Source organism: Lethenteron reissneri, chromosome 34 (assembly GCF_015708825.2).
Source record: "Lethenteron reissneri isolate LAM-NWPU_2019-01 chromosome 34, ASM1570882v1, whole genome shotgun sequence".
In the NCBI taxonomy this organism is placed as follows: domain Eukaryota; kingdom Metazoa; phylum Chordata; class Hyperoartia; order Petromyzontiformes; family Petromyzontidae; genus Lethenteron; species Lethenteron reissneri.
The window spans coordinates 12,051,815-12,076,393 of record NC_083812.1 but is presented as its reverse complement, the minus strand read 5'-3'; the positions used below and the strand labels follow the sequence as shown (position 1 = coordinate 12,076,393).

Sequence of the window (24,579 nt, the reverse complement as noted above, 5' to 3'; positions counted from 1 at the left end):
CTTTTTGCCATGATTTCTATTCGCTGCATTACTTTATTTTTTGGTTTGTTTTGTTTTTGTCATTTTGGTGACCCCAGGTCACTTTTTCAAATGAGACTCCGATGCTGGTCTCCTGGGGCATTCTCAACCGGTGACACAAAATCATCTACTCGAACTCGGGTTTCCTTCACGCACAACCTCTTGACACAGTCACGTTACTTTATCTCGTTCTAAGTTCAAATTCCACAGTGCGTTACGGGCGCCTGTTGCACAACATGTTAGGCCATGTGGAACGGGCACAGGAGGAACAGGGCGGCAACGCTGCAGTGAGGCCGGGGGACAGCCGTGCACACGGTCCGCCTGCTTCGTAACACGTGGGGAACCACCACGCCGAGAAACCACAAACACCCCCCACGCCCCCTGAGCTTAAATATTCTCTGAACTGATCAAATACAAAGAACCCCCGTATGGCCTGTAACAGACTGTTGGGGCAAGTGCCGTTAGCGAGCACCGATGAAGGCCGGCACGGCACACGAGGGGGTGGGTGGCCAGCACCATGGCCGACCGTCTTCGTCTCCCCAGTGGCGCACAAGGTACTCATTTGCGGCTGCGTCGACCTAGGGGAGGCCCAGGACCGGTTCAGATAATCGTTATTGGTGTTGGCCGTGAGCAGGAATCGAACTCGGGTCGCCGGGTTCGTAGCGCAGCGCGCAAACCGCTACGCCACCGCTCCCAAGCCCTACTCACGTGACATTGATGATGGCAGCCCACGCGAATACCACTCTACTACTCGACTTAAAATGTTACAGTTCAGCACCTTGAGCGTCGCTGTTTTGTGACGCTGTTTTTTCTCTATCACCTGTTGACAGAACAACGGCGTTAAAATGGCCTGCCACCTGCGGCTGGAACGGCTCCAATTGTTTAACCGTTACATCTGTGGCCACATAAGCTCCATTGGGTTTCATTACGTGCGATTTAAAGGAGGGGGTGCTGTTTTATTTAATTTCGCATCTGTGTAGGGCGACAGTGCATGAGGCGACTTGCTCCTTGGATGGAAACCCCGTCTCTATTATGTTTGGTGTACGCAGCATTTCAATTAGGATTTTTAAATACGTTTACAAACAGGCAATGTTTATTTGATTTATCGTTACTACTGTCGTAGTCATTTAATTGTGCCTAATGCCTCTCGCGAAACGCCATGACACACTCTCGCCACGCGGCGTGACTCCGCGCGCACAGACGCGAGATTGCATCTCGCGCGGCATTACTACTGCGCTCATTATTCCACTGATGATCGGCATCGCTAATAGCCTCTCTGTTTGCAATTACACGTTTGTGTTTGCTCATTGCCACTGCGGCCCTCCTGCGAGCGTCCCTCGGGTGTTCCGCTGTGGCCGCGTGGGGCTCCGCACGCGATGGGTGCTCTGTACAAACACGTCATGTTTCGCATTAGCAGGGCCAGCAGGAGAAATTCAGGAGTCACACAGATATGTGGTACGCAATGATTAATTGCTTTCACTCCATCCATATCGATATGATACAAGTTACTCAATTTGTCGTTTTGAGGATGAGTTATTTAAACATTTATGAAAATTACACTCGTGTTATTTAGTCTCATCTTGATTTGAAGCTGTTGTGACTGCAGGAATCCATACTCTTTGGTTCTTTCGGTAAAGTCACGTAGGTAGAAATAAAATAAATCACGACGTTTCGAATGCAACACAAGCATTCGTCTGCTGCAATGTCTGCTGCGAGCAGCATGATGTCTGCTGCCTTGGTTGCGTGAACAATAGCGAAGAGATACCAATTAGCGAAGAGATTCCTGAATTGAAGTTTACATTGTGTGATAATTCATCCATTCACAGTAGGGGGGTAATTCGTTTTTTTGCTGAAGAATGAGAAGAATATTAGAGGCTACCTCGAGGAGAGAAGCCCGGGTTTGTGGTCGAGATGTGTTAATATTGTGCTGCAGACACCGACGTTTTGTATTTACCAGTTTGACTACCAAGGTGATTGCTCCACTTTCAGCAAGCGAAGACAGACAGGTCACGGAGTCGTTTAAACATTCACACCACTTGTTTTGACCCAGACAGAGGCCTGAAACAAAAACTGACTTCCTGGAACAGTTTCATGTCAATGATCAAAAATACATGTGAAATTACTGTTATCACCTCACCCGAAAAGAGGCCATAGAGTTCACTCAGATGAAAGCTACGTTGGAATAAAACAGGCAATATTTTATTTATATTAAATATAGTACAGCAGAGGTCGCAAATGGGTTTTGATTCCTTACCCGTACCCGGCCGCACCAGGGTCGCAAACGGGTACCCGTACCCTACCCGATACCCGGCTACCTGTACCCGGCCGGGTATCGGGTAGGGTACGGGTACCCGTTTGCGACCTCTGGGATGAAGCCATGTTGCAGGCGCGGGTGGGTTGATTCTAGGAACTTGAATTGTGAGAAGAGACAAGACGTTGGGAAATGAGTGACAAACGGTTACTCACCAGTGAATCACGGCCTACCTGTACCCGGCCGCACCAGGGTTGCAAACAGGTACCCGTACCCGGCCGGGTACGGGTAGCCGGGTATCGGGTAGGGTACGGGTATCGGGTACCCGATTGCGACCTCTGTAGTACAGTAGAACCTCTCAATTATGGTAATTGGTGCCATGAAACCTGTCGTTAAGTTATTTGGCCATTAAGCGAGTGTAGGAAATACATGTTATAAAGGCTTAATTCGTTCCGATAGCATAGAAAGTTACCCTTTATCAACCAAAAAATACTTACTTTATAATAAGCTATTAGTTGTGAACCGGGGTGGTCGTTAAGAGGGGTCCCCACTCTACACAACTATACACTACACTACTACACACTACGATACACGACACTACGATACACTACACTACTATACATTACGCTACATTACTATACATTACTATACACTACACACTGGGGTTAACCATTAACCAGGGTGGTCGTTAAGAGGGGTTCTACTCTACTCCAGAATGTTAGCATTCTTTGGAGGCGTCGATGCTGCAGTAGCTGTGAAGACATTGGTAATCACCATTGGTACCTCATTTGCCAGTAAAAAATATGATCATTGTTTTTTTACCCTTTTATCTGGCAACAAAACGTGCACCTTTTGGCGTCATCTGGTTCAACCCATGTGAGACTAGGCTCTAAGGAAAGCTGTCTCGGGTGTGGACCAATCAACTTCAAGGATAGTGCATACATTATCAGAGTTATGTTTTTGGTTTGCATTATGACTGCAGGTATTGTGGTCTATGCAAACATGACTGCTCGTAAAAAAGGTGTCAGTTTTGTTGCCAGATATAAGGGTAAAAAAACAATTATGACATTGGTAATGTTTCGGGAGCAACGCTGGCTATTAAAGTTTGTTTCGGAGGACTTTGTAAGAGCGGATAAATCGTGTATGTGAGATAAAACCAGAGAGGCAGGAAACCCCGAGAAGCAAGGTGCATGAAACATGCAGCCAGATAAGGAAGGTAACAGGAGAAGCAGGCACGGGCAAGGCGCCCAAGCAGGGCTGCAGAGCTCAGCGCGTGGGATAGCAACAATAAATTGTACAAAATAATAAGAAGAGAGGCAATAAGAATTCATCAAATGTCAATAAACGCAATTGCATAACCAAATAAATTACACAGCACTGATCAATATTGTTACGCGCGTGAATAAACTTGGCGGAGAATGAACGTGTTTACTTAATGACGGGATTTACTTTATTTTGTTTATATTTGGTATTTTTTTTTATCTACATCAAACCCACTCACAAATTAGGCGCATGACTGGAAACTAAAAAAAAGTCCCCAAAGTGAAATATCGAAAACATAACGCAAACACCACTACCTGTTAGTTGTGTGCCTACTCTGTGAGTGGGTGCAATCGAGATACTGTGTCTGGGGCTGCCTGAAAAACACACGTATAAAATAGGTACACGATTAGATTTACCAACGTGACACAATTATCCACGCAACCGCGACTTTGTGCAACTGTCTGAAATGCGGTGCACTTTGAAGCAGCTCAACAAGAAAGCAATAGGGTTGGCTACGTACGGTGTGAAAGAAATTCAACATATATACATACACAAGGGGTTATATCCGTGTATTGAGGTGCATGCGTCTGGTCTGTTTATGAGCCAAGGGGCGCGCGTGTATTTGCAATCGGTGCGTGCTGCTGCACGTGTGTACGAATACGAACCAGATGGATAAGGCCCCAATATTTATATTAATTTGCACCGTATAATCTGATGTTCCCGTTGATTGTTAACTATACCATTCCGGTATAACTGTTATTCATCGCACTGTGTGGAAGAAAAACAATGTACATCTGCCCCAATCATTTATACGGTGTAAACGTTCAGGGCCCGCTTAAACCTATTGCCTTGGTCATCTGCTCAGATGTTGGTAACGAGGCCATTGGCATAACTTAATCAAGCATCATACAAAAAAGGAGCATTTGCCAACTCCTTAATTGTGATAAATAGAGCGAGCGGCTCGCGTTCAGGAAGGCTGCGAGTTTAAATCCTGGCTGGGGTTGACGCAGCATCCATCCAGGGTAGAAACATTAAGTACAACTTTGTGTAAAAGTGAACAGTGGTAGTTGACCACGTGGAATTGCCGCCACTCGCTCAGGCCTGTAAATAGGAGATGAGCAACGCCTCTCGAAATGATCAGGAAATGGCTTAACTTGTGAAACCAGCAACACAGCCAGTGAAGGGCGCCATCATAGGGAACACATCCGTCACTGCAACTCCGAGGATCGCAAAGTCTATTTCCCTGCACACTATTCCACCCTCAGCCACGTGAATAGCGATTAACGGGCCTACGGCCTCTCCACAGTGAATACAAAAAGTGACGCCTTTCTCCATTTGATTTGGACCACTGCTTCTTACCACTGTGCAATGGACACAAGCCTTGCTTCATGGATTTTCCAATACGAATAAAACTTAATTTGACTTGCATTTGTTGACTTTTGTTTGTTCCTTAGACTGAAGTATGTTGAATATTTCCAATACGTACGTATATATAATGGATATGAATGACTTGTGTACAAGAAAAACACGTGTCGTATAAATGTCAGCGAAGTTAATATCATAAAAATGTACCGCGCTGGCACCCCCATGTCGCACTGCCACTAGGGCTGCCACGTGACTTTAAAAAGGCCATAAATTAAAACAGAAATGAAGCACAGCGAAGTAAATAATCGTTCAAACCAGACGGATGTGACATCAGCGGTGCAAATAAATCACAGCTCTCCACGTGCAAATATACAACAGGCGTCATCAGGGTCCGAAATTGGACCCACGAACCTTCTGCGAACCAGGCGAGTGAGATTACGTCTCCTCGCCACCGCGGTGCCCTGTCGATTGCCACTTTAGCGTTTGCAAAAAGGCGAGACCATCGGCGTAACGTCTCCTCTGTAGAAAGGCGCACGCATAGAGTACCAGGGCAAGACTGGGTTTGAATGTGGCTGTCAAAGCTGGCAATCTGTGGGCTTGATAGTGAGCATGCTGTTTAAACAGTGCCCTTGCAAGATGGCCAATGCCAACACAGAGAGAGCTTGTGAAAGAAGATGGAATGAGGTGGCGTTACCTGGCCGTGCAGGGGGTCCTGTGGCAGGAGAGAGGTGGGATGCAGGGTGGGGGCGGTGAGAGAAAGGAGACACCATGGGTTAATAATATAGTTGTATGCACTTGGCCAGAAAAACAAAACCACTCGGCAACCTGCCATATATTTGAAAACCTTAATTTCAGTAAAAAAAAATACATCTCCCTCCCTCGAACTTATAAATGCCCGCAAGCAACAGAGTAACCAAACAACCCCCAAATCCCCAACTTCAGTTCCATACAAGGTGAACCAGATACTTAAAGTTAACTTAATTATGTCTGATATAACCTAAAATTATGGTGGTCATCAGCTTGAGAACGACCACAATTTAGGTTGGGATGAGCCTGTGCCGAAAAGCATAATTAGTTTTCTGTAATTGATGAGGCCCTGTGCACCAGTCGTAGACTCCTAGTTCGGTTATACTGTGAGTGGCGGAGATCATCGCAACTCTCTCTTGAGTGATCACAACATTGCCCTGCTCGAGGAAACGTTCACCAAAACAATAACGCCTACGTGGCGTTCGTTTGGCTTTGTGATCCACAACCCTTCCCTGAAAGCGAGGGCTCTATTCGCGTTTGATTTTTATAACTCATATTCACCGCACCGACGGCAGAGCGCGCGGTAACTGCCGAAGTGCTGCACGCCCCACGGCAAACGGCACAACCAATATCGCAGGCAACTCGGGCAGCCCTCCTGTCTCCCCGCGAAGCAATAAGAGCCGCATCTTCTTGCTACTCAATCACTCCTGGTGGGGTATAGTAAAACATACACGGTACGCTCGCCTGCGCTCGGATGCCGGTCAGGACCCACGGAAAGGAGCTGCTGCTGCTGGCAGAGAAAATTTGATTTTGTGGTGGATAAGGTGAAGAGGGTGAGAGCGGTTGTTGAGGGGGGTGGGGCCTCTGGGTTTCCACACCCGGCCTAGTGAATAAGTGTCTCGTGTGGTGCGCAAGAAAGATCCCTTTCCTCATTTCCCGGGCTCTCCGGGGAGAGTAATGGATGAGTTGCAGGCGGCGTTCCTCCTCACACGGGCCTTGCGCTCCTTTATTCACGGCGGCAGCCGACAAGATTGCCGGCGATGGGACGCGGGACGGGAAGTCAGGCCGTGCTTGCGGAATTATTGTCATTACGGGAAGGGCCTCGACTCTCACTGGAAGGAAACCTGATGAAAAGTTCGCCGAAATAGAATGCTCAAATAGTTGATTTAAAAAGCTAACGTAAGCCATTGTAGAAGGGGGAAAAATACAACTGGACATTACTGCACAACCCCAGATATGCTCAGCGGAGGCCTCATTGGCCACGGAGGTGTCCAGTGCAAGTGACCCTGATGCTGTTGCTGCTGTGCATAGAGGACAGCCCTGCAGAGCACACTTTACACAGTAAATTGCCAATATGGAAAATGTGCGAATCACAAAATGACACCACACATCTCTCAACAGCTGCCGAATGGACAAAAACTTCCTTCTTTACCGGCAACGGTTGGAGAAAGTGCTGTGAACATTAAAGTGCATCCCTGATCACACGAGCAATGCGGCGGTGGCCATTGCCACTGTGTGGCCATGAGGACGTGGATGGAATGTCCACATTAATATGGCAAAGCCCAACCCTGGCCGCAGGACAACCACTCCTTATTTTCCACGAAGCGGTGCTCATTTTATTGACCCTGGATGAGATGATCAGGCGAGTCAGAAGCAAACCCAAATGAAAACTTTCCACCTTCTGGCCGTGAACCGAGCGCTCAGATTACACCAGGATATGTCTGGACGTTAGTGAGCGCCGATGAAGACCGAGATGACAAATCGGCGGTGGTGACAACATAGCTGGCCAACTTCGTCTCTCCCCAGCACTCACAACATAGCTGGCCACATAGGTGGAGCGCAGGCCAAGGTCTACGCGCCGATTGTTAACGGTGCACGTGGCCCTCCGGAATTCCAGCTCGATCGCCGAGTCACCCCACCCCCACCCCCGCACCAAACCCTCATTGTGAACGAAAGGCAGCGCGGGGACCAACACGCTGCCATCAAGAGGCCACAAGGTCACGACAACAATTGCTCTGCGTGTGATCAATTTGCTGCCTCGCACGAGGCGCACACACGGAGTTGGCTATTGCACGCGATCGACGATACCGCAATGTTACTGCAGGACGCTGAAGATAAAAATATATATATTTGGTAGATTTCATTTAAAATAGTAGATTTCCACTTTTGCAAATAATTTGGGATTCAGAATCAGCGGCACCTCCCCTTTAAGGCGGAGAAATTAACAAAGTCACGTGGCGACATTACACACAAGCCCCCGGCAGAATGCCTGTCAGGGCGGACCTGCAGGCGAGGGGCGGTAGGTGATTGAAGCAGCACCACCACACATGCCTGGTTGCCTCGCTGTTGCAATGCTTGGGACGAATAATAATGTCTTCCTAGTGGGTGCAGCTTATACGGTCGGATATCTGCTCTCCCAAGATCTTCACGGTGGATTTATTTAGAACAGCGGACAGAACATGGCTGATGATGATGACCGATGAAGTTTGTAACAAATTGTATTCCTTCTTGAGCTAACCCTGCCAAAACGAAAACCAAAAAATTCCTTACACATTTGACTTCAGTGTCCGATGCACTGAGAGCCATCAGCTTGGCTCTGCCGTGTCTGTGGCAAAGTCGGTGAACCCTAAGAAGCCCTAATAAAATATGACCAGGTTCCACTTCATCTTAAAAAAAACACAATGGGGTTCTCTGCCACCAATGAAACCGAGTCGTCGCATACACCACTACGCATCACAGCGCAACGACTGTAGCGTGTGTCACTGCGGGGAGAATCGGGAGAAAGTGCGGTTGCGTGACTCATGAGAGGGCGGAACGATGCAATGCACGACGGCTCAGCAACAAAGAGTTGTGTCGCCATTCTCTGCAAAGTGACGGATTTCGTAGGTCATTTCCGACGACTTAATTGCGCTGCTGTTGTGTATCCTGTGTCCCACAGAGAGGAATAATTTTCATTTCACTTTCCCTGTGCCCAGGAGAAACCAAGCTCTGCAACCTAGGCTGACAAGTGCCCTGTATCTGACCGGCATCTGGACAATCTACAGTAATGTCATGATTCTCGTTTGGGAGTGCTGATTATTTATTAATGCATTTGGGATGGAGTGACCAGCAACTGACCCCTTCTGTGAAAAATCAAATATCCCGGATTGGTATCAAACGAGGCTTTTGACTTGGCCCAGACCCAGCGCAGCACAACTGTGCATCCTAATGCAGCGGAGTATCACAACGCTGGCAGCCCCCTGGTGGGCTTTGTGCCGAACGAGCAAGTGCGACAGGCTTAATATTCGGCGGTCATCCCCAACGGACTTCAATACGCGCTGGCATGGCCTCTTCAAGGTGACACTTTTTGCCAAGCGCCGCCGAATGGCAACTTAACAGCACATCACTTTGCGCCAGCACGGTAATCACCGCGATGCTGGCGCCGCACGCCGCCGCGTGCCCGCCGTGCCCGCGTGCCCGCGTGCCCGCCACCTCACACGCAGGGGGGGCTGCGCCGGCTGCTGGGGCAAGCGGCACCGGGCTCGTGCCCCCCCCCCTCACCAAGGTGCCGCCAAGCGTGCCAAGGGCGAGGCATCCAGTGGCACACAGCGGGGAGGAGGAGGGGGGGGTGGGACATTTTGCCTGCTTGGCAGTATCGTGGAATCTGGCTGAGTGTGCATAATTTATGAATTTGTTGTTCCACGACTTCCTGTGACTGCACCTTTGACAATTCCCACTGTACTTGGCAGAAGTCAAAAGAAAGCAGTCGGATTTATTGATGACCCAGCAGTCACCATTTCACTCCGGTTGCTCGCTCACTCGGCGGCGGTCAGTCCCTCCCTCATCACTCTTCTATCGCTACGAGCATTGTTACTGTTCCCGTGAACTTCACTCGTTGATTCTTACTCCCATGTTGAGGACTCTACCAGACACATGACTGCTTTGTCTCATGCACTCATCAACAATTTGTTCAGCCACCACACTGCAGGTCATAACAACACACAAAAAACAAAGATCCCCCCGTATAGCCTTAACAGACTGTAGGGGCAAGTGCTGTTAGCGAGCACCTATGAAGGCTGGCACGGCACACGAGGGGGTGGGTGGTCAACACCACGCCCGGCTACCTTTGTCTCCCTACTCATTTGAGGCTGAGTCGGCCTAGGGGAGGCCCAGGACCGGTTCAGATAATCGTAGCTGGTGTTGGCCGTGAGCAGGAATCGAACCCGGGTCACCAGATTTGTAGCGAATCGCGCTAACCGCTACACTACCGCTCCCCACAACAACACACACACCCACTCACTCACCCACTCGCCACATTGCAGGTCACAACGACACACAACGTTTCTCTTGCCGCTCCTTTCCTCGCACAGCGCCACTTTCAAATTCCGTCCTCCCACCATCGTCGTCATCTCCTTTCCCAAGGTCTCAGAAAACCTTGCTCTCTTAAAGAAATGTGCTTAACGCTGACCCCTAGCAATCTTAACAGTGAAATGTGTTGCTGGCTGCTTGATGTTGTAGGCCTGTGCCGAAGAGTACTGAAGATATTGAGGCACCGCTGCAGTGCAATGCATGGACGTTGCTCTCGCACCGTAGTTGCTGCGCGTGGAAATGCTCCGAGGAGGTTCCGATGAATCAAATTACTTCCTTCTGAAATCTAGCATGCAGCAAAAGCTTAAGGCAATGTAATCTGCATTTCTTTGCAATATGCATTATTCATCTCCAGCGGGATTGCTGCTATTCTCAGTTTGAAGGTGAACAGAGAATCAACATGCATGTGCACATCTGGGACGGCGGATAGACGACAAGTCAAACAAGCCACTCAGCGGCTGCCCAGCCACGCAAAACAGTTGGGACAAGACAGGGATGGACATGACGGTGGGAGGGAGTAGGGTTAAGTAGATGGGTGAGGCACGTACGGCGTTGGGGTTGTCGGTTAAAATAAGTGCAGGTGTAGACAACACCGCAATACTTGAACATTGTGTGTAAATGCGGCGATATCCGAATGAGAGCCTCAATAATGTACACAGAAAACACGTTCTACGGGTTTGCACTCACAGCCACGTGCACATGCATAGGCGCTTTTTTTCTCACATTTTAAGCACCTCTTCCACATTTAAAGTAAAAAAAACACAATTCTTGAGAAGGAATGATGTCATCATCATTATCCCAAAACAACGTAACTGTTGAAGGGACACAACTGGAAACACAACACGGTGTGTGTGTGTGTAACGTACCATAAGAGGCCCTGTATGAAAACGCTGATGTAAAGAGGCGAGTGGGAACAGGTTGGGCCACTTTTGGAAGCTAAAATTCTGTAATCACACGCAGTGCCGTCTCAAGAGCAGCTGTGTTTTCAACCAATGCCAATTGCGAGATGGTTCTGGAAGCGCCAGGCCATGAGGGATGGTAATGACAGAGGAAGGCCTTCATGTGGAAGTAGATATATCATGGCTGTTGATGACGATGACGGAAGGATGCGGCTCGTCCTACCTCCAATAAAAATAATAACCGACATATTACCAGGGTTCAATTCAAACCTTCGCTAATCCAACTACGACTACTCTCTTTCGTGGCTTATCTATCAACGAATTGGATCGGGATGCCCTTCATTTCATTAATGTCCCACAATGGGAGATGGCGTGCACATCGCTGCTGAGAGGCCGGTGTGGGTGGAGAGGGGACGGGGTGACCCCTCTTAACAGCACCTTCACATTCCTGCAGCGCCTGGACGCAGCTCTACCACCAATAATGTCACGGCTTCCACTGTTGGTAACCGACGCGTCGTCTCGAATCGAAACGACTAAAAACTCAAACATTTTTTTGTTATTTTAGCAGCGAAGGCCCGCTGAGCTATACAGCGCTTTTTCACGAGCGACCTGGGCACAAATGATAGCTCAACAAAGTGGCTTATTACGTGGACCCGGACAAAAATCCACGTGACCACGGGGAGAACATTCAAACTCCAAATATACAGCAGGCGTCAGGGTCGTGATCAAACCCAGGACCTCCTGCATACCAGGTGAGATAGTTAACATCTCACCACCGTGGCAAGATGTTTCTGTACCCTCGATGTAACCAGGAGATGGAATAAACACCGATACGCATGCAACAGCATCGCCTCTTTTTGCACGGGCGACCTGGGTTACATCATCAGGAAGGGAGTGGGGCGAAGTTGGGGTGTGGGACCCCCACTGCCGTGTGGTGACGCCACCAAGCACATGGCGCGACGACCGTCAGTGGCTTTCGCTCTTTATTCTCCACTTTATTTTAAAAAAACATTTGTACTTTAATTGAAAACTCAACACATCCGTCACGATCGCTGACGTCGTTGACCAACGCGTTGCGTTTTCTGTTGTTTGCGCTTGTGCACAACTACCAAGGCAGCAGCAGCAGCAGCAAATTATTTTTTATTGTAATTGGATAACTTGAATGCAACGTTTAAGAGCACAAGCATCGATGTAACATTTTCCAGAAATACACCTGTGGCGCAAAACATCCCTCACACACACACACACAGCAGTATATCCACCTACTTCGCCATTATCAAACCCACCAAGACAGTTAATAGAAACGGACGACTCACTACCAGAGTAGTTTCCAGATGGCTCTTGCTCAACACGCTGGGTCCTTGCCACAAATGCTCACCGTTTGCTGAACAGTGCTCAGGTAATTTGCCACTTTCATAACAAGGCCTAAAAGTGGAGAATGCACTCTTTGCTCGGCACGGGGGAGAAACTGTGGAGGCAAGGGCCTCCGCCAGCTATCACGTAACCCGCAGGGAACAATATACGCAGTTGACGCACGGAGTTTGACGACGTTGAGAAGCAGAATGGTTTCAAGATTACTGTTGATGGTAACTGCACAACATCGTAAATGTGTTCCCGTGAAGGCTTATGAGTATCGACGATATAAGTGTAAATAGCTTAACTATGTTCATAGCTCCGGTTTCAGCTGCCTTCCAAACGATGGCATATGAGGCATACTTTCCTACGTTTGTCATTGGACGGTGACGCTAAATCATTTTCTTGTCTGTACATAATTATTTTTTCCCCCTTGCAATCCCACCTGCATAGACACCCAGCTGAGTGCGGAACGCTGGTTCAGCGTGGCTCTATGCTGGGAAATGTGGCTGAACATAGCAATGTGTACATATTGCGGCTCCGTGACGCGCCTCGTAAGCACACAGCTTAAGAGAACGGCTCTACATCCCGCCAATCACCCTCCCTCTCCCCTGCCCCCGTGGGCACCTGGCTTCGGGCTTGTCGTCTGCAGAATATCTGTACCCCTTCCCCCTGTCGTTCGTGCTTTGTACTGGGCTATTGTTCAAAAAAATCAAAGTATAAAAAAAGAGAAAGGCTCTATGCCTATTTGGCTCGACGTGCTGCTGTGAGCGGTGACACCCGAGTGCGGTGCACGGCGACGCAAAGCTCCGCCGTGCGGCCGCGGGACCACGTGCGGGACGCACCGTGTGGTAGCCGCGAAGGAAGTTGGCCTGCAGGTTGTCCATGGTCTCAATGATGGTCTGTCGCTCTCCTCGCTGGTTAATGCGGCGGAAGCGACGCCGCGACTGGCGCAGCGCGTCGGGGCGTTGAAGGCCGTCCTCGCTCTCATCCACATAGTCCACCTGCACGCGTGCGCACGCACGCACGGGGACAGAAAACGTGTGATGAGCGCCCCAGGTGTGGGCATGCGACAGCCACGTGGGTTGGCACAAAGTGCCCCGCGGTTACGCGGGGAGAGCTGGAGGACGCAGAGTGACAATCGCGCAGCAAAAAGAAGGATCTTGTGCAAAGGGACGCGCACAGTGACGTGCGTTCCGGTCGTGAACAAAGTCACCAATGCAGACCACACACACACACACAAGTGAAATGTGGCCACAATTCTCATGTATACATTCACATACATGTTTTTATTTATCATGAAAGGTTGAACGAGTGTTAGATGCTCTCCATGACAATGGTTCTGGCTTGGGCTATTTTCCAGATTTTTGGCATTTTAAAATAAAGTGTTTGGAGAAACCCCAACCAAATGACATCAACCTCCACACAAACAAATGATACATCTATTCCATTGCTCTTCTAAAGTTATCTTATCACTTTGCAATATCGTGCCGATATCTAGAATTGTTGATTCAAGACTCCAAGATGGTGGATGAAAGGTATGCACTGCTACTGGCCCTGCCTGAACTCAGGAAATTTAAATTCTACTAAGGCACAGTTGCAGAAAGGATTTGGGTAGGCATCTAAAATGTATCCGAATTAATGACAGCCTTCTTTCTGTTGAAGCGATCAGACACAAACCTCACAAGAGCTCCAAAATTCAAGAGACTAAAACCTTCATCAGTGGCTTCAGTCCATCCCAGTTGTAACGTGCGTTGACAGGGATGGTGGGGTAAAGTGTGCGTGCCGCTATATCATCTCAAAACACACGTGGCCAGCACGGCCCTTCACAGGAGCCACTGCCTGCAGCGGTAGGAGAGCCTGTGTGCAGGGAATATAAAACCTACTCTTCCCACTGTATCAAGACGCGAATGTGCCAAGACTCTATCATGTTGGTACCATGGGCAACATAGCACCAACATGGCTGGAGATTCCATCAAGATATTTTTTTTTACCTACATGTGTTGAGCGCAAGCTAACCATAAATGAGGATACTTATAGATTGAAGTATAGGACGAGTGAGGCCACAGTATTGTTGCCATGAGAGCGCTTCTGACTACGATTTCAAAGTAGGTTTCTTCCCTAGATCTCTGACGAAGCTTCGCCATCTGCATGCAAGTGAGAATGGCGTTTCGGCGCGAGATTCTACTGACGAATCAAACGTACATTTACCGCACGATCGGTAAAATTAACCCAGGCGCGTTGGCGACCAACGCTAGCCATGAGCGTGGCCAGTGAATGACGAAAGGACGCTGAGGATTGTTGACCGCGTCCGCTTCGCCGTTCACCGCCGCAGCAGTAAATGGCGACGTGGAGCCCCGCTGATGCTGTAAGCGGCGCCGTGCGCCGGCGTTCTTGTAAAGGGGAGGACAAATTGATTGGTGCTCCAAATGTGAGTTTTATGCGCGCCTCTGCTGAGATTTGGCTTACGCTACGAACATTAACTCCCGAGTCAGAACAACACACCGGGGGTTCCATAGTTTTCACATTTAGCCAGAATATCAATAACCGGGAAGGCGTCTTATATCATACGAGTCTTATATTTGTTCACTCCCAGAGGTCAAACACTTTCTGTGTAATAATAATACCCGTTTCAAAGTGTTTTTAAAGAAGCAAAAAATATAAATTTACAGTGAAAACACTCGGTACAAAATAAACGATATAACTGAAATACTCGTTACAGCTTTATTTATAACAAAATAAAACTCTTCTTTTTTGCATAAAATACGATCCACCACTGTGAATCCAAGCACGCAAGGATTTTGTGAGGTCATTGAGCGTTTGGATAAGGCTTGGCATCGTATTGTCGACTCCTTCACCACGGCTAAAATCCTCAGAGATGGTGTGCCCTGTAACCCGTGATTTTTACCAAATTTGTGATTTTTTCTGGCCTCTGGTTTCCACTTCAGAATGTGACACGCGCAGCGTACGGTGCATGTTAAACTTTTTTCGTGCCATACCTATCCAACCGTGCTAACCGGAGGTACACGGTCCATGTGCTACGCGAGACGACTGGCTTTCCTCCACCAACAACCGCCCGCAAACTTTCCGGAGCCCACCAAGAAATTTCCACACCACACCTTTCCACACCACCGTGTGCGTGTCGCTTACAAACTATGCACGACATGCCATGCCAACTCTCAACTGACAAACGGTAATATGGCAAATCGGTCCATAACGGGAACCTCTGCTTTATTACAGGATTCATAGGCTACATTCTAATAGCCGTAGAACAAAGCTGTACTGTGTATCCTACACTGTTGAATGCTGTGCTTGAAGATGTATTTACCAACACCGTGAATGGGGTTGGTACAGTAGAAATCCCAGAATATTATTCAGCCCAGGTGGATGTGCAGGCTTTGGAGTAAGCGGGTGATGCAGGTTTGTTGGCGAGGACTCTCATCAGCTGAGTCAGGCTTGCTTGAACCAATGCTGGTGAACTGGCAAACCCTCTCTGTTAGGTGTGGGTCATCAGCGTTGGTTTTAGCAAACCTAACTGCGGATGAAACACTAAATGTTGAAACCGGTCCAGAGTTTGGTTGCATTTATCAAATGCTGCCAAAACAATTTACTCCAGAAGGCCGGGTGGCCGTTGGGATGTGTAATTTTTTTTTTAAATCTGGAAAGGGAATATAGGAAGGAGACGTATCAACACGTAGACTTTCACGAACAATATGTAAACAGAACGTGTAAATGTTGTGGCTTTGCTCTCCAACACACCGGTGTGCTGTATTAGTCACGAATTGGCCACGTTCTGTTTACATGACAAACTTTATTAGTTGGCTGTGTCAGGTGGTGGCGAGTTTAACGACACATTTATATATTTACGCGATCTAACCCAAAGAAATCTGTACTATGGAGGAGACATATTGTTCGCTTATAAATGTTGTTGCTATATTCTCGTCGACAATGCTCAAGATTATTTGCACAATACGCCTTAACGTTGACCACCTTCTTCATTAAGCGGACTGTCCTTCTTTAAATGCTCATTTGCGTTTGCGAGCCTAGCCTCCACGCTGCGATTTAATCAACCTCGTTTAAAAATTCACCTTGGGCCGCATTGTGGCTGAGCGCTGGGCTTACGATCGCGAGCCGTGCGTTTCAATCACAGTTGGGGATTCACTCGCATCCTCAAAAACTGCCCAGTTGAGAATACCACCGCCACGTAATGCATGCTCACAGCAGTTGCCCGACGGAATGAATGGTCCCAACCATAAGAATGTAGAATTCCATCACTGCCTCAGGAACGCCCCATGAATGAGCATCATACAATGCTCGTTTGTGCACGGAGACAGACTTAGTCTTAACTGTATACGTTTTAAGCCAATCCAAAGTCCGTATGTATAAAATCAACCAATAGTATTATTGCTAACTGATAAAAAAAATACAAATTTTGCCACAATAGAGTGAAAAAAGCAAATAAAGCCACAATCATAACAAAATGTAGGCTTTACATAAATTATAAAGTACGAGGCTTTTGGGGAAGACAAAGTACATTACTAAATCGTGTGCAATCATGTGCGCGCCAAGCGTTGGAAAAACCCCAAGGAGGGCGTTAACATTTCCACGAACCATAACGAGCGTGTTCTCTGTGCACCCTTGCATTGTGACCGATGAAAACGTATCCTTGGCCCTTGCGCTCCCAGCAAGATCGCTCCCAGCAACGGCGCGAGCACACGGTGCGCACTGCCGTCCAACCAGACAAACGAGCGGGAACTCCCAGGGCTGACGAGCATGCAGACACATCCGACAGGGACCGACGCAGGCAGCTCAAGCCTTACGATGTTACAGGCTGTCAAAGGTTCCAAGAGCAACCAAGGGTGCACATTATCACACCCAGTGTTGGGGTATAATGGATTACTGTAATCAGATTACTGACAGCCCGTCATTAAAATCAGTAAAAATTATTCCAATTAGAGTGTATAATTTGACTGCGGTTGAGCAATGGGTTGTGTTGTTTTTCGAGTGTGCGCGTTTTATATTGCGTTCGCATTTCTTATATTTTGTGCCCAAATGTTTGAGATTTAATTCGTATCAAGTGATGTGATTGGTGACAGCGGGGGGCATGGCACGAGAAGCAGACGCGATGCTCTGCAACGCAATCGAAAGTGCAATTCTATCGGTTACCTCCCCGAGAGCAGAGTAGCAAATTAAACACCGCATTGCACCGTCGCCCTCTCTCTTGACACCGCCCATAAACCGCTGATTGTAATCGCCAGCAGACAATGTCCCATTAGCCAGATTCTGAAGAACTGTTAAAGGAAGCCGCAAAACGAGCAGGTCCTATGTATGTTTCTGTGCCGTGTGTCCTGGACTCCATAATGTCAGTGTGAACATTTTGTAATGGCAAAAATACACTTTAGAGTCACAGAGTTTGGTTTTCCCTGCTTGGCAAGACAATGTTACTGCAGTGATGTCGCAAGAGCACACTGCTTCAAGTCTTTATTCTCATGAAGGAAACTTTACAATTGTGTTAGAGAGTCACCTACACAAAGCCTACGCACATATCTGCAGAAAAAAGATCTGCAGATGTTCTTGTCTTCCTTTAAGAGATCCAACTCATATGCTGCGTGGAATTTCCAAGGATTTAATCTCATTCTTTAGTAATATGGCTGATGTAGATGAGAGCAACAACTACAATTTCATAATACTGCAATGTCACATTCAGGTGGTCAAGCCAGATAACCGAGTGGGCTTTGACACCAGGATCCAGAGCGTAAAACAAGTGCAGACGTTGGGAAGCCACTCCACAAAACGACAAACGAAGGGATAATTTCCTGCTATAATTGTAGACAAGAGGAAGAAAATGGACACGGATAAAAAGAGCTTTCACAACGGCCACAGCTCCCTCGGAAAATAGAAAACGTGATTATACAACGACGGATGAGAGGGATTCTCCTGTAATTACAACGCAAAGGTGCATTTAGCATTCACTCCCGTTGTTGGGGAAATGTTTAGTTTGTTTTAACAGTTTAACGTTTGCAATATTCAAAGACAAAGATCCCCCGTATAGTCTTAATAGACTCTTGGGGCAAGAGCTCTGAGCGAGCAACTATGAAGGCTGGCACAGCACACGAGGGGGTGGGTGGCCAGCACCACACACCACACCGGGTATTAATTTGTGGCTGAGTCTACCCAAAGGAGGCCCAGGACCGGTTTAGATATTCGTCACTGGTGTTGGTTGTGAGCGGGAATTGAACTAATGTCGCCGGGTTCATAGCGCAGCGCGCTAACCGCGACACAAGCGCTCTCCACCCGGTTCTTCACGCAATCTATTCCACCCAGGTCTCCCTTGGGGAAGACCCTTGACCTCAACAGCATCTCACCCGGTTTAAATCAAGGAAATCAAATCTAACTCCCTGTGCTGCATATGAAACTTGACATGTGCACATGTGTATTTACTATATTATCCAAAGCCGACTGGAAGATGTCAACGAAGAAGAATTTTAATAAACAAACGCCACCTTAATAAACGTGGAAAAACCCACCAATGGGTCCCAGATGCAGAGGCTAGATCCGAAGGCCTACGTGGGGCTTCCCGCCCCGCTGCTTGCCGCTCACGCGTCGGGAAAGAGGCGGCCAGTGGTGGGTGGGGCAGCTCACGCGAGAAAGCCGGTGGCCGGCGTCTCACGGCGACAGGCACCATGCGCGCACGCACGCACGTCTCTGGCCGCGTGGAGAATATTAATGAGAGCCCTTGAGTCAAAAGGGATTGCGGTGCACCCTGGGGAACAGGCCGCACTTCATGGTGACGGAGAAATGAAGTCTGACGATAGCCATGACCGGTGACAATCATTATTACCGTCTGCGCAAGTTCCACTCAACCTTTTTCGCTTGCGTATGCCGATAATTATGATCTCTCTGTGCATGCAATACGATCGAGTTTTGAGCTTATTTTGTCCAACCATGTGAGAACGCACGAGACCAAGATAGTCTCATTTGCAAGAGTGACCTGACAAATCAAATTAGCAAGCGTATGCAACGTACGTACACAAAGGCCTCAAAAGGCTGGTCTTCAACGACTCCAACCGTCACGGTTTAGGTTTTTAAGCTCCGTATAAATATGTCCAACACATGATATAGATAAATCCATACATGTAATGGTAATGTCATTAAGGATGACACACATCTCTGGCATAATAAGACCTAGCTTGCAGGGAGACCTAAGCAGTAAAGGAGAACTGCAGTTCATCAGCGCTGTTCAATGTTAACCCTGGGCCACTGAAGGCAGAGGTTGGGTTAGGGGTTAATTGGTACAGCTGCTGACTGTCAACTGCACTACTTCTCCATGCGTCAGGTCATCCGTCCGACCGCGTCTTGTGAACAGACAGCTCCACAGCAAAACGCTCAACCCTCCCGTGGCTATCGTCGTAGACATAGCGTTGCGACGTGTCAGACATGCCGACGCGTTTGGCAGTGTGCAAGCAACCACAGTCTGGGCAGCACACATACCTTAAAAATCAGGAATATTTAACTGTGCACTAAGCAGATCGTACACACCCGTGTGATAGTCGCAGGAGCCAATTGATTAATCTGAATGAGAGTGAGAGAGAATTACTGCAAACTCAAGTGTACGTGAGAGTGGATAGATTCGACGAGATAAAGGGAGCAGCCCTGCAATTCCACGCTCACACCACTGCTCACAGAAGGGCCTCCAGTAGAGCGAACTCAAATGGCATTTGGTCCACTCTTCCACGTTGCCTCGACGTGTTGGAAGAGGTGGGCGTACCCACACTTTACCCCACCGCACGTGACCTCTGCCAATCGACCACCTGCGCTGTACCCACGTGCACTGCTTGGTGCACAAAGGCGGTCGGAGGGGCGCAACCACTGGATATCCCATGAGATACAAACAAGTAATACCGTGTACATTGAATATCCTTTACATATTAGTATAGATACTTGCAAACACTGTGTGGATTTCTCCCCCCACCCTCCGGGGAACCCAAAGATGTGCTCACGCTGCTGTCACGAACGCAACCTTTTCCGTAAAGGGGGAGAGCAGGGCACAAATTGAATGTTCGGCCGGAGGTCAATGGTGCTCGCAACACTGCATGCGAAGTACTCTTGAAGACGCGTGGACAACGGGGTAAGGCACACGTATTTATTTGCACAATGTCTTTACAATACTGGAGGGATGTATCGGCCCCCTCACCCGTACAACTGGGAATTCACCCCTAGCTAGCCTTCCTAGCCGAGTCCTCCGCTAACGGGCTAGGGGAGGCTGTCTGGCCCGACACTGGTCAGTCGGGCTACGGTACCCGGAATCCCAGAGGTCTGACTCTGGTTCCGGGACCACGCCACTGGCTCCAGCCTGCACTACCCTTACAAGGGCGGCGTCCCAGGGGGAGTCCAGGGCCTATCTGGCCGGTCTTCTCTCTTCCCTTAACTACTCTAAGACTGAGCCCCGAGCTCTCTGGCTCAACCCTTTTTATACCCCCCTAGAGGATCGAAACCCCCCTCACGCCGTCCAGTACGGACGTCGTTGCGGGCACCACCCCGTGTGCTCACGGAGTCCCCGCCCACTGTGTTTGTTATCCGTTAGCCCCTATGCAAACAGCCCTACACAAACAGCCCCTCTGTAACAGCCCTACACATGCAAGCGTGTCTCACGCACAGTATGGATCAGTGCACTTTGCAGGCTCTCTTAGTGAATAAGGAATCAAAGATATGTGCAATTTAGAGAATGTCAAAGCTAGAATGCCAAGTGCCGGCCGTGAGAGTGCAGGCTGTTAAGAGTTATCTGCAAGCGGGATGTTATCCACGGGGTAGATTTCTCCGAATATCAGTGACGAGTTTGAGGATAAGAGTCACCGCCCGGAAATGTGGGGAATACGACGCGCGGAGTCTGACTCTGCGTGTCGTCTATCCACAGGATACAAAGCCTGCTACGCCAGTGCCTCTGGTCATTGTGCACCGTAGGTACACGTGCGTGCTAACCATTGAATGCCGACAATAGATAGGCAGTATGCAGTATGCTGTGTAAGGCTGGTGAACAAGCCTGCAACCGGGCCATGTCAACCGCTGCTGCCTGGGATGCCGCGGTGGCGAGATGTTAACTCCCTTGCCTGGTGTACAGGAGGTCATGGGTTCGATCCCAACCATGACACCTGTATATTTGGAGTTTGTATGTTCTCCCAGCGGTCGCGTGGGTTTTTCTCCGTTTCCCCCCCCCCATTGAGAAACATGCATTTAGAGTTCTAGATTTGAAGCTTTCGTGACTGCAAGGATTCATACTCTTAGTTCTTTCGGTAAAGTCACGTATGTGACTTTACCGAAAGAACTAAGAGTATGCATTTAGAGTATTTGTCTGCTATATATTTCCACATAAGCCACGTCGTTGAGCTATCATTTATGGCCAGGTCGCTATATATATATAGCTTAGTGGGTCGTCACCTGGTAAAATAAAATATTGTTTAGTTTAGACTGCAACGATCTCGATATTAATAGCGCACGACGGAATTTAGCTGTAAATTAAAGTCAATATTACAGCACTACGTGGATTGCTATGTTCACAAACAAGATTAAGCATTCATGATGGACATCATCAAACGCTCTACCCGCAGGCTGCATTGTGAATGCAAAGTGGTTCTGGTTCAAAAACCCCGTGTGATTTTAGGTGGTGACCTTGAGAATCTGGACTCTGGGGAGCAGCCCCTTCATCTTGTAAAGCCATGCACAGATCGTCAATCACAAATCAACAGGCCCAGGACACCGAGGGGAGAAATAATCAATTGTCAGAGTTTCAATTCACGTCAAACGCGATATATAAAAAAACGTAAAGCGCTGGCAATCTGGATCATCTGGAGGCTGAAAGTAATACATTTCTCGTGACAAAAGAGGAATATGCAGTTGTCCAAGTGCTTTATGAAATTCAAATTGTATTTCAGAGATATGAATGTTGAAATGAGAATTTCAGGCAGTAACAGTTAAGGCAGGTTGGGAGTTGGTGGCACAGTGGTGAGCACATCGCACCTCAAGTTCAGCCACTGGAGTTTGATCCCCGGCAAAGGGCTGTGCATATTTTTTGTTATTATTATTACTACTACTATGTGTGAAGACACTGCGACTGCAGAGAGTGACACAAATGGGAATAGATTTTGCCAAGGTAAGAAACAGAGAAAATTCTGGCTCGGGATCAGAGATAACGCAAACACTCTGGGTACGTAGTCTCGAGCGCAAGGACTACAGGAGAACAGAATGAGAGGTAGAAGCGTTTGACGCCGTGCTGCCACAGATTGGAAGGTTTATCTAAAAGGAGATTAACTCAACCCAGCAGACAACCTCACAACACCACCGCAGAGTCGATGCGAATAGGGAGCGGGCAGGGTCTATGGATATGCACCGTTGGTATTCATCGGCGTAAAAATGTTCGTTGATGTTCAAGCGTAACATGATTTTGCAAAAGGAGAAGCTGGATTGAAAAATTGGCTCAAGCAGCGCGTCTTGAGACCCACCACAGTAGATGAGCCAATTGTGAGAAGGAAAATGTTGCATTAAAAAAAATAAAGTTAAAAAAAGTTAATTAAAAAACTAATTTGGGCACATTGGTCTCAAAATTGGAAGCAATCCGGAGTTTGCTTCTTAAACCAATTGCCGCCTGGACATTTTTGAGTCCGCAAGAAAACTACAAAGGGCTCAAGTATGACTTCCTTGCATGGTCGATTTTGCTCTCTGGCTTCGTTGCGAATTAGAAAGGCAAACATTAATGCCTCCCATCACCAGACGCTGCTGCTATTATCAAGGTCTTATTTATTCAGCACGAGGCATTTGGAGGAGGCGCACAATCCACAGTGGGGTACACGCGAGCGCCAGCCTTCAAGGAGCGCACACGGGCAGCAGAGCGCCACCACTCTCAGGGCATCCTTTAAGAAAAAGCGCCACCTTGCTCCCGACGCCGATGACGCAGCAGGAGCAGCACGACCGCCGCCCCGGTGACATTGCTGCAAAGCGCACGCTCGCGGCTCTCGCACGATCATCAGAGATGGTACTCCTACGCAAATTTCCAGGTGGTAATAGCACGGAGCATATTAGCCACCTGCAGAGACCCAGTGGTGGGCGTCCGTGAATGATAAACAGCCGTGTTTATTTTATCTGCACAGAACCAAGGTGCCTTTACTGCTGCTTTACATTTAATTTGAATCTTTGGGGATTAACAGTGCAGTGTTACGCCTATGAATATAAATAAACAACAGTCTCACTTGGATTTATAATAAGAATTAAAAAAAAATTAAACGTGTCAATCCACCGCTACACGAGGGCCTCCTTACACTGTGTCGGTCATGGTGGTTATTTGACCATACCCTACCATGTTGGTTTTCATGGGTTGTTGCAGTGGAGTATCCAAAACCAGTTTAGAGTTCATTCAATTTCAAAATTTCTGACTTCCACGACCTCCGTGACTTTATAAAATGGCGATCAAAGGAAACTATTTTTTAATTTTAGCAGGCAAGGCCCGCTGAGGTATATAGCTCTTTTTCAGAAGCGACCTGGCCACAAATAGTAGCTCAACTTTGTGCCTTATCATGTGGAAATTGATATAAGCCAAGTAATTTAAACGCATGTTTATAAATGTGGAGCGAAAACCCAGAGGACCCGGATAGAAATCCAGACGACCACGGGGAGAACATGCAGGGTCAGGATCAAACCCACGACCTTCCTACATACCAAGCGAGTTATTTAACATCTCACCACCAAGCATCAGAACTCCAATCATCAGAACTTCCTTCGCACCGTACGTAGCCAATCGTGCTAATCGGAGGCACAGAGGAAGGACAACGAACTAAACACAAAAAGCAGTTCGAAAGAAATTAGTTTTCAATCTAGATGATTTAAAACTGCATAGCTCCAGTGGCTTCCTAATACCAGAAGGAAGAGTGTTCCAGACAGCCGCATCAGCACACCTGAAAGGGCGCGATGCAGCGACCGTCGTTGTTCGATGGTCAGCCAACAGCCGATGCTGTGAAGATGACCGGAGTTCGCATGATCATGGTTTGTGCTCCTTGACACGAGATCAGCAAGGTGCTGGTGGTTCATTTATTGTGTATTGAGTGCTTGTAGGTTGGGAGGGGTGTGAGGGTCTTTATGGAGGCAACTCAACAAAGAGATAGAGGTAGGCGGCAGCCTCTCGTGAGAGCGGGTGGGACCCCGCGAGACAACAACGCATCGCCGTTACCGTGCGCGAGAGATGTGCTCGTGTTTCAGGTCGCCTGGTTTGTGTAACCAAGTGAGAACTCAGAAGTTCTCATTCGCAAGAGTGACACGGGCCACTAGACAATGACAAGAGCAAAAAACCAC

At 48.1% G+C, this 24,579-nt stretch overlaps 1 protein-coding gene across 7 annotated transcripts in view; it reads right to left on the bottom strand.

Moving 5' to 3' along the window:
* Positions 1–24,579, bottom strand: part of LOC133350673 (rap guanine nucleotide exchange factor 2-like) — a 236,096-nt gene that overhangs the window by 37,659 nt on the left and 173,858 nt on the right. For 6 of the 7 annotated variants that reach the window (XM_061565281.1, XM_061565288.1, XM_061565286.1 and 3 more), the window contains 2 exons: positions 13,089–13,247; positions 5,592–5,609 (listed from right to left, as the gene is read on the bottom strand). In XM_061565281.1, the coding sequence (XP_061421265.1) occupies positions 5,592–5,609; positions 13,089–13,247 (177 nt within the window). The remainder of the gene's footprint in view (positions 1–5,591; positions 5,610–13,088; positions 13,248–24,579) is intronic. The other variant, XM_061565283.1, reaches the window with a different exon arrangement.